This window comes from Paroedura picta, chromosome 4 (assembly GCF_049243985.1).
Source record: "Paroedura picta isolate Pp20150507F chromosome 4, Ppicta_v3.0, whole genome shotgun sequence".
Lineage (NCBI taxonomy): Eukaryota > Metazoa > Chordata > Lepidosauria > Squamata > Gekkonidae > Paroedura > Paroedura picta.
In genome coordinates, this window is record NC_135372.1 from 145861604 (window position 1) to 145872177 (window position 10574).

The 10574-nt window shown below is 58.7% G+C and overlaps 1 protein-coding gene across 6 annotated transcripts in view; it reads left to right on the top strand.

The window, feature by feature from the left end:
* Positions 1–10309, top strand: part of CD40 (CD40 molecule) — an 11591-nt gene extending 1282 nt beyond the window's left edge. For 2 of the 6 annotated variants that reach the window (XM_077336157.1, XM_077336152.1), the window contains exons 2-11: positions 199–342; positions 3494–3578; positions 6867–6948; positions 7199–7324; positions 7419–7565; positions 7809–7902; positions 8179–8240; positions 8525–8644; positions 8983–9008; positions 9221–10309. In XM_077336157.1, the coding sequence (XP_077192272.1) occupies positions 200–342; positions 3494–3578; positions 6867–6948; positions 7199–7324; positions 7419–7565; positions 7809–7902; positions 8179–8240; positions 8525–8644; positions 8983–9008; positions 9221–9364 (1029 nt within the window). In that variant the 5' untranslated portion in view covers position 199 and the 3' untranslated portion in view covers positions 9365–10309. Of the gene's footprint in view, positions 1–198; positions 343–3493; positions 3579–5274; positions 5827–6180; positions 6671–6866; positions 6949–7198; positions 7325–7418; positions 7566–7808; positions 7903–8178; positions 8241–8524; positions 8645–8982; positions 9009–9220 lie in introns of those variants that run through there. The other 4 variants (XM_077336156.1, XM_077336154.1, XM_077336151.1 and 1 more) reach the window with 3 other exon arrangements.
* The last annotated feature ends 265 nt before the right edge of the window (positions 10310–10574 follow it).

The window sequence follows — 10574 nt, forward strand, 5'->3', positions numbered from 1 at the left end:
GGCTGATGGTTTAGGCCAGCAGGGACTCCCCCCCCCCCCATTGTGTCAGGGCAAGACCAGTAATGAAATGAAATAATATAGCTATTGGGGCTGACAGCTATTTTGGTGTATTTGGGAAGATTTAGTAATTTTAAATTAATGGATGATTTCATATTTCAATGATTTGTAACTGCTACATTGTGATGTTCACCTCCCCAGGATGGCAAATCTGAGGAGTGAGAGCTTCTTGTGGCGCAGAGTGGTAAGGCAGCAGAAATGCTGTCTGAAGCTGGCTGCCCATGAGGCTGGGAGTTCAATCCCAGCAGCCGGCTCAAGGTTGACTCAGCCTTCCATCCTTCCGAGGTTGGTAAAATGAGTTCCCAGCTTGCTGCTGGGGGGTAAACGGTCATGACTGGGGAAGGCACTGGCAAATCACCTTGTATTGAGTCTGCCATGAAAACACTGGAGGGCGTCACCCCAAGGGTCAGACATAACTCGGTGCTTGTACAGGGGATACCTTTACCTTTAAAGCTGAGGAGAAGAATTTATCCTCATTTGGAGAGAAAAAATAAAACATTTTTATATTCTGCCCTCCAATGCAGCTCAGGGCGGGTGACGTTATTAAAACAATCAAAAGCATAAATTCCTCCTCTGATTTACTCCAATTAATCCACCAGACAGACAGGGGTAGCTCCAGAGTTTCCAGAGCAGAAACATAGAATCATAGAGTTGGAAGGGGCCATACAGGCCATCTAGTCCAACCCCCTGCTCAACGCAGGATCAGCCCAAAGCATCCTAAAGCATCCAAGAAAAGTGTGTATCCAACCTTTGCTTGAAGACTGCCAGGGAGGGGGAGCTCACCACCTCCCTAGGCAGCCTATTCCACTGCTGAACTACTCTGACTGTGAAACGTTTTTCCCTGATATCTAGCCTATATCGTTGTACTTGGACCATTACTGCGTGTCCTCTCCTCTGCAGCCAACGGAAACAGCATCCTGCCCTCCTCCAAGTGACAACCTTTCAAACTCTTAAAGAGGGCTATCATGTCCCCTCTCAAATGAGAACTTGATGCAATTTAATAAATTTAATAAAGATAACTGTAAAGTTCTGCATCTGGGTCAGAAAAATGAAAAGCAGGCCTACTGGATGGGGGATACGCTTCTAGGAAACACTGTGTGTGAACGAGACCTTGGGGTACTTGTGGATTGTAAACTAAACATGAGCAGGCAGTGTGATGCAGCGGTAAAAAAGGCAAATGCCATTTTGGGCTGTATCAACAGGGGCATCACATCAAAATCACAAGATGTCATAGTCCCATTGTATACGGCACTGATCAGTCCCTGTTCTCTGACATGATCTCTGTTTGGTGAACCTATTTGACTCCATCTTGCTTGTTGCATATTTGCTTTGTCCTTGTGACCCATGTATTCGCACAGTTCCCATGTAACCAAATCTTGTAGTTGCCTCCTTTGATTTGCCTGCTTTGATCCCTGCCTGTTCACACTGCATATTCTCCCCCTTACTGTGAAACATTGTTACAAGGAAAGGCTTATCAGCTAGCCTGTGGCTCAGGCTTGACCAAGGCCGCGTTAATTTCAACACCCCTGGCAAGAAGCCTGGGATGGTGCCCCCTCCCATGGGAACACTCAAGTTTGGGCGGGAGAAATGTATTGATAAGTGCCTGTGGTCCCTGTATCGGGCAGATTTGACTTCTAACGTTATAGTGACTAGATCTAACTTCCATTAAAGCTTTCTCTCCATAGAAGTTTTGTTGTGAGTTTTGTCAGTGCTTGACACTGGTCAGACCACACCTGGAGTACTGTGTGCAGTTCTGGAGGCCTCACTTCAAGAAGGACATAGATAAAATTGAAAGGGTACAGAGGAGAGCAACGAAGATGATCTGGGGGCAAGGGACCAAGCCCTATGAAGATAGGTTGAGGGACTTGGGAATGTTCAGCCTGGAGAAAAGGTTGAGAGGGGACATGATAGCCCTCTTTAAGTATTTGAAAGGTTGTCACTTGGAGGAGGGCAGGATGCTGTTTCTGATGGCTGCAGAGGAAAGGACACGCAGTAATGGGTTTAAACTACAAGTACAACAATATAGGGTAGATATCAGGGGGGGAAATTTCACAGAGTAGTTCAGCAGTGGAATAGGCTGCCTAAGGAGGTGGTGAGCTCCCCCTCACTGGCAGTCTTCAAGCAAAGGTTGGATACACACTTTTCTTGGAGGCTTTAGGATGATTAGGGCTGATCCTGTGTTGAGCAGGGGGTTGGACTAGATGGCCTGTATGGCCCCTTCCAACTTTATGATTCTATTATTCTAACATCTGTGTTATTCTGCAGAGGAAACTGGCTCTTTTGTCTCCTGCTTTGTCTGCACAACAACCCTGTGCAGTAGGCCTCAAGTCTTTCAATTCAACAACAACCTGTGTGGGAAGCCTTAAATGTTTCTTCTCTACCACAACCCTGTCCAAAGTAGCCCTTTCTACCTGGGGAGCTGATCTTTATACTCTGCAGGTGAGCTGTAATTCCAGGAGCTCTCCAAGCCACACCTGTAGGTTGGCTACCCCTGGGTTGGAAATATTCCTGGAGGTTTGGAGGTGGGACTTCAAAATCGTACAATGCCTCAGAGTCCAGCCTTCAAATGAGCCATTTTTGCCTGCAGTTGGTAGGGAGTAGTGCAGGAGTGTCCCTCCTGGCCTATGGGTTATGGCCAGCCCTTACCAGCAACTGTTTGTATTCTGGGGCGCAGACAGGCAGACCAGTGTCAGTCCTGTGAGTCCACCACACCACCACAATCTCCCACACAACACACACATTCATTAGAATCTTAGAATCATAGAATCATAGAGTTGGAAGGGGCCATACAGGCCATCTAGTCCAACCCCCTGCTCAACGCAGGATTAGCCCTAAGCATCCTAAAGCATCCAAGAAAAGTGTGTATCCAACCTTTGCTTGAAGATTTCCAGTGAGGGGGCGCTCACCACCTCCTTAGGCAGCCCATTCAACCCCATGCCCTTACAGACTGGAGAACTCTTCTGCTTCCATTATTATTATTATTATTATTATTTTTATTATTATTATTATTATTATTATTATTATTATTATTATTATTATTATTATTATTATTAGATTTATTTCCCGCCTCTCCCGACAGGGTCCAGGCGGGTCACAACAACTAACCCCATTAAAATTCCCATTAAAACATCAATCTACTAACATGGCGGCTAAAAATCCCATCCCATCCCTCCCCCTTCCTCTTCCCACTGCCAAGCTCTAGCGCCCGTTGTTTTCTTGGAGACAACGGGCTTTGCCCCTAGTCATTCTATAATTCTATGTGGATTTTTTTGGAATACCCAAGAAATGTTTTTAGACAACAGGTTACAAAATTGTATTTAAAAATTCTTTAGGGTTACAAACACACACAAATGATTATTGAAAAATTATTGTATGCCCCATACAATCTTAGACCTGATTCCTGAGAGCTCTAAATTTAACCCGCATCTCTTCACAGGATTGAAAGGGCTAGGCCTCCTGTTTTGGCCCCTTTCGGTCGTTTGCCCCAGGGAGAGGAGTCGGTCCTGATGGTGCCACTGCTGGTAAGTGGAGCCTCCTGGCCTGACCTCGCCTTGGAAGCAGCCCAGTGCCTCGGTGTGCAGCAGCTCTGGGGGTGCTTGCCTCTGTGCATAGCCTTTGGACTCCACCCCACAGGAGGGTGGGGGGGATGAGGGGCCAGCTGGTGCAGCATGGAGCACCCGCAGCCACCTGTCCCTCCCCACTCCTTGGAGGAGAGCTGGGGAGCTAGGTACCTGCAATGCTCCTTTGCCTTCCCTGCCAGCCCCGGACTTTAAAAGCAGGGGGGGGGCTGCTGCCTCTGAGCTCCTCCACTGCCTTTCTTGTCTGCCCTGAATTTGAAAAAGAAGGGGGGGTGGCACATGCATTGGGGGATACCCATCTTTTCCTCCATGCACACCTGTCAAGAGCCTCTCCAAACCACCACACCCAGAAGCCTCTCTCTTTCCACACACACCCTCCCTCCCACCGCTGAAGTGACATCTTTCTTCCTTTGTGCTGGGCATTCATTAACACTCCCACCATGACAGCCTCCTGAGGAGTTGACTTTTGTGGCTCTGGAGGAGGGTCAAAAAGCCACAGAGAAGTGGTGGGAATAAAGATGGGTGTCCTCACAGATGCTGGCTTCCCAGGGGAAAGGGGGGAGTGGGGTGGGTAGGAGAGAGGGAGGGATGAGGTGGCTGCATGGTGGAGGAGAGGAGGGAGGGAGGGTCAATCTATCAGTGGTGACCTGGTGTGGTCAGTGTTGGGGGGAGGGGGAGTAGGAGGTCGAGTAGCCCTCCAAAGCGGGTGTCTTTTCCAGGGGAACAGAGCTCTGCAGTCTGGAGAGGAGCTGTCACTCTGGGAAATCCCCCCCTGTCATAAACCCCCATGTATTCTCCATGATTATATCTCTGCTGTGATTTAGTGTGTTTATCTAACCTGACATGTCCTGATGTAACCCAGATGCTTTTGTTTGACACCTCAAGGTTGAATTACTGTTGTTGTATTTTATGCATACCAACCTCCCCAAACATTCCTCACCTCTACTCCCTTATTGCCCTCTATTTTACTCCCCATTTGGTTTCCTTTAGTTCCCACATCTTCCCTTAATGTCTGGATTGTTATCTCTATATTATGACTTCAAAAGAACTATGCCTGGTTCCAGTTGCAGGAGGTCTCCAGGCTGTACCTGGAGGTTGGTGACCCCTGGGTTAGGAAACTTCCTTGAAGTTTGGAGGTGGGGCCTCAATAGTCCAAGGGGTGAGAGGAGTAAAGAGTGGCCACCAGCCCCATGGGACCCAGCGTGGCTCTGTTCCCCTCCCACCCTCCCAGTTGTTTCTCCAGAGGAACTGGTGCCTGGAGATTGGTTGCTATTCCTGAAGAGCTCCAAGCCGACCCCCCCCCCCCCAGAGATTGGCAACCCAGCTGGCTGGACATGGAGGAGGAGTGGGGGATCAAACCTGGCTCTCGAGATTAGAGTCTGCTACTCTTTAACCAGTTCACCAAGCTGGGTGTCAAGATCGAGTGGTATCCCTGGGTTTGCCCCAGAACACTGGCAAAACACACAAGGCAGCCGTAAAATGAATGAATGGCAAGAACTTATCTTTTACAATGACAAAGTAAATCGAAATGGATCAGAGGGAAGATGTCCATTTATCCGAGGGCCAGTTCTTCTGGAGAAAACAGCTGGGATGGAGGGGGAGGCCAAGGGCAGCACTCAGGGAGTGGAGGGGGGAGGCTAAAGGGGGCACAGGCATGCAACTCCCCCATCCCCACTGCTGGGTGGGCGGGCGGGCGGGGGCAAGGGGGGCAGCAGACCTTTGCTTTTTCTTCTTGTGGGGAGAGAGCGCCCTTCTTCCAGGCTGCCCAGGGATTGTTAAGGTGCCCCATGAAGTGGGTGCCCCAGAGGCCACCAGAGCCGAAGGCAAGGGCAGCAAGACGGACGGGCGGCCGGCTGGCGTGGTGCTTCTGGCGCTCGTCCCGCAGAGGCCTTGTGCGGAGCTCCCTCGGCCACACGTCGAGGCGGTGGGAGCCTCTGCGGCCGGCGAGGAAGGCTCGTCGCGAAGGTGCGGGAGGCCGGCGGGGACTTCCCACGCGCAGTGCGGCCGCTGGCGTCCCCCGGGCCCGGAGGAGAGGCCGGAACCGCCCGATTGGCTGCCCCCCGGCCCGCCCGCCCGTACAAAAGGCGCCGTCGGGGGCGGCGGGGACGGCAGAGGGATGACAGCGCGGCGGCGGCAGGGTTGGGCGGGCGTCCCCCTCCTCCTCCTCCTCCTCCTCCTCTTCGCCTGGGCGGTGAGTTTCGCTTCCCCGCGGTCCGGGCGGCTTCTTCCCCCACCCGGGAGCCGAAGCGCCGTGGGACCGGGCTGTGGGGGCTGAAGGCGATGAGCCAAGCGGAGCTGGGGGGGGGGAGGGGAGACCGGGCCAACGGCAGTGCGACGACCCCCCTCCCCCGCTCTCCTCCGGGCGGCCTCCTCGGTCTCCAGGGGCCCTTCTCCCGTCCTGCCTCCCTTTCCCTTTCTCTTTCCCTCCCAGGCGGGGGGGAGGGGGGATGGCTGTTTCAGGAGCGCTAAGGCGCCGGCCGAGGAAAGGGCAGCCCGGGGCTGGGGCTGGGGCTGGGGCTGGCCGGGGGGCGGGCGGGCGGGCGGGGGCGGCGGTGCGGAGACGGGCCGGTGGGAAGGGGCCCTCTCTGCCCGGCGTCTGTCAAGGGGCGGAAGGGCCCCGGGTTCGAGTCCCGTCTTGCGCCGCAGAAGCCGGCTGAGCGCCCTGGGGCCAGTGGCCGTCCCTCCGCCTGGCCTCCCTCGCCCTCTAGGGCTGTTGTGGGGCTGCAGCGGCGCCCAGGCCGCGGGGATCGGGGCCCCGTTGGGGAGGGAGGCCGGGTAGGCGGCTACAAATGAAACGGAGCGCGGGGGGGGGGGGGGGGCCTTGGAAGGCGGCGCTGTCCCTGGGCGGACGGCCCACACGTGGAACCCGGCGAGGCTGTGGGGCGGCCGAGGTGGGAGGGCTCCGAGAGGCCCCGGCAGGATCCCCGCGGCTTCCTTGGCCCGCGCAGTGTCCTCCGAGGGCTGCGGAGCGGCGCCCGGTCAGAGGGCGACGGCTTTTCCCTTGCGCTGCTGGCCGACTGGGCTGCCCGGAGGAGGTGAGAAACGCTGCCGTGCATAGGAGGCCGAGCGTGGCTGGGGCAGCCCCAGGCACGCCAGCTGGCCTTCCGGGGGTCGATGCTGCCGGACGGTGCATGCCGACAGGCAGCTGGTGACCCCGGGCCCCGCAGCAGCCTGCCCCTCTCCTGGCCTCCCATAGCTGAGCCCCCCCCCCCCGCGCCTTTCCTCCCGCAGGGCCAGGCCCTGGACCCGCAGCAGAACTGTAGCCAAACGCAGTACGAGGCCCACGGGAGGTGTTGCCGCAGATGCCCGCAAGGTACCCCTGGCCCTTTGGCCGCGCCTACCCCGAGCCCAGGGCAGGAGGAGCCCCAGGGCTCTTGGGCACTATCTGGCTGCCGCTGGGCGGGGGGGGGGGGGGTGGACGGACGGGACAGACACGTGTCCCAGGGGAGCGGGCCTGCCTCTGGAGCGGCTGCCTGGGCCTCGACCCTCGGGTGTGCCCGGAGGGGGGCAGCCCCACTCGCAGGACCCCAGCAGCCCTGGCACGCTTCTGCCCTCCGTTGCAGGCATGAGAGTCCGTGTGCCGTGCACCGAGGGCTCTGCCACCAGCTGCGGTCCCTGTCCGGCCGGGCAGTTCCAGAGCGGCTGGACCAAGGAGAGGGAGTGCACCCCGCACCGCTACTGCGACCGGAGTAGGTGGTGAGGGGGCGTTGGGGGCGTGGCTGGAGGGGGAGGGGGCCTCGGAGCCTGCTGAGCCCCCCTCCCCATCCGTCTCCCCTCTTTCAGATGCTGGGCTGGTTGTGCTTCTCCACGGAAATGCCACGCAGAACGCCGTCTGCCGCTGCCAGAATGGCACCCACTGTTCCGGTCACGAGTGCCAGATCTGCCAGCCGAACAAGGACTGCGGGCCAGGAGAAGGGGTGGGCCAGGCAGGTGGGTGGCGACGGGCACCCTCCCACCAGGAAACCCTGCTTCCTGATTATGGCGGGGGGGGGGGGGCGGCGGCACAGGATTAGTGGAGGGATCCACTCTGCTCATGCTCAGGAGCTGCCCTCTTGGGCAGAGGTACAGCTGGCAGCCACTTTGGGGGGGGGGCATTGTGGCCGTGCAGGCCCAGGGGAGGGCCTCTGGCAGCCCCTCCTCCGGCTTCAGGCAGCAGCCTCTCTCCCACTCCAGCCACCCACACCAGGGACACCACCTGCATCGAGTGTCCCGTGGGCTTCTTCTCGAACCTTTCCTCGGCCACAGCCCCGTGCCAGCGGTGGAGCAGGTATGACGCCAGTGGGGTGGCTCTGCCTGGCAGGAGACGGCCCTGAGCCCATCGTGGCCGGAGGGTGCCGACTGGGCTGCCATTGTGGCCACAGACTTGGCTGCCGGCAGCGTCTCCTTCCTTGGCGTGGAAGGGGGCCATGCTGCCAGGTGGTTTAGCTGGTGGGGGATCGAGACCAAAGGGGAGGGGAACCCAATGATGCTCCTCACATGCAAGTGCAGAGACAGAGCATGGCGGGGGGGCCTGCCTAAGGCCGTGCTGCCTCTTTCTCTGCAGCTGTGAGACCACGGGGCTCGTCCACAAGGCCAATGGGACACGCTTCTCAGACACCCTTTGTGGTAAGGGCGCTGCCACTCCCAGCCCTGCCATCGGAAGGGGCCGAGGGGCGGGGGGAACGTGCTCTGCCCCAAGGCTCGAGCGGGAGACGCTGCCACCCACATTGGAGTGGGCCCTGGCTTGGCCTGCCCCTCTGCGGGGAGTCCAGTGGATGCTCTGGCCCGGGTGCTTGGGGGCACAGCTGCCAGCCTGGCTGCGGGGGCAGAGGCGAGAGGGAGGGTGTATTTGGGGCAGGGCTGCTGCATGTGCAGGGCGGGGGCTCTTATCCCTGCCTCCTCCCCTGCAGAGGAGGCTCCGAAGGCCCGCTTGGGGGTCTTGGTGCCGCTCGCTCTGGCCGCCGTGACTGTAGCGCTGGGCTGTGTGGGGCTGCTCCTCTGGCTTCAGCGTCGCCAGCGCCTCCGCAAGGGTGAGTCCTGTGGGGCCTTTGGGGAGAGGGAGGTGCCCCTTTCCTGGCCAAGGGACGATGACCAGCCCCCCCCCCCGGTAGCCCCACAGGGGGCACGATGCGATGCATCAGCCAGCTTCAAAGCTTCTTGTGCCTCCTTGGAAGTGGCACGGCCCCACAGATGCCTTGGCTCTGCCCAGCTGGGTCTCTGCCCGTCGGAGGCCTGGGGAGCTGCAGCTTGGTGCTTTCTGGCACCTGGGGGGGGGTGATTCAGGTTCAGCGGGCTAGCACCCCCCCCCCAGCCAGAGACGTTGGTGCAGAAAGTGACCCACGTTCTCCCTTTTTCCTTCCCTGCCCAGAGTTCCCACAGTGGCGCTACAATGAGGTAGGTGCCCTGGTGCTGGGGAGGGGAGAGGAGGGGCCGAGGGGGGGGCAGTGGCTGGAGCTCCCTCCGTGGCTCTTGGGCTAAAGCTTGCTCAAAGGGGAACTCTGGCGGTGGCTCCCTCCCACCCAGAGGAGCCACCCTCCTGGGCCCAGCTGGGCCCTTCTGGCCGCTTGTCTAGCTAGGCTTATGCTTTGTCCCCCCCTCCCCCCCAGGGCCAGCAGGACCCCCTGAGGCGGCAACCTGAGGAGGATGACGATGATGATGATGCCTGCCCTGACTTGCCCACCCAGGAGACCCAGCCCTCGACCCAAGCAGACGGCAAGGAGAGCCGCTTGGCAGAGCCAGAGTGCCCCTGAGTGGCATGGGCTGCAAGGGACACCGCTGGAACCAGCCTGTGCCCCTCAGTGCCTCTCGCCTGGTCTGGGCCCCTGCATCTACAGCCTCCCAAAGGGACAGGGTCCCCTCGCCCACAGAGCCGCGTTTCCAGTCCTGGTTCATCCCCAGGGGCCAGAACGCAATGCCCCAGTCTCCTGCCCTCCTCTTGGGTCCAGCAGCAGGGGGCCCTGGAGGAGGTTCTGTGTCCGGGAGGCCCGGCCTGCCCACCCTCCGCTCCCCTACCCAGCCTGGCTGTGCAAGTAGCTGTGAGAGCCGGCGTGGTGCTAAGGTTTGGGGGTTGGATGAGGACCCGGAAGCCCCCAGTTTGAATCCCCACTCTGCCATGGCAGCTTGTAGGGACACACGCCCTCAGCCTCTCCTACCTCACAGGGTTGTTCTGAAGACCCAACGGAGGATGGGAGCCCCCTTTAGGGGGAAGGGAGTAGCAATGGAGTCGCAGTTGGGGCGTGATGGGTGGAGGTGCTAGGCACCGGCTCTCTCCCTGGGCTGTGAGCAGCAGGGAGGGGGACGGGTCCTTGGCGGTGGGCAAATCCATGGCCCCTGCCTCTGCCCCTGCCCCACCTGTGCCCAAGAAGTCCCGGGCAGGCCTCTGGGGTTCTCCTGCGCTCACCGTGGCACCAGGGCCGTGGCTCAGAGCCCCCCCCCCCCCCCCGGCCTCCTCCAGCTTCCTCTCAGGGCAGAGGGCTTCCATGCAAGGGTCCCCAGCAGACAGACGGCGGATTTCCAGGTGCCTCGCGCGCTTTCAATGCACATTAGAGGCAGCTTTTATTTCAATTGTATTTTTAAATGTTATTCTTTGATTTTTATACTGAGCCTCCCAGCCTCTTTATGGTCTGTTTTCAAAAGCATTGCACCCCCAGTCCTCCTCAGGAGAAAAGCAGGCTAATAAAAGTATTTTCTATAAATGCCGGCCTTCCTGGCCCTCGGCCTCGGTTCACTTCTCACCCTGCAGGACACCCGTGAGCAGACGTCTCTCCCCCCACCCACCCACCCACCCACCTGCCAGGCCCCGCCTGCAAGCACCCCCCAAGGGAGTGGCGCTTCCCACGCAGGGCACCCATGCAGCTGCCTGTCCCAGAGCGAGCCCCTCGGCCCAGCCTAGCCCATGGACTCTACTCAGGCGGGCAGAGGCCTCACTGGCAGGAGCACAAGGGGAGGGGGGCTCCTCCC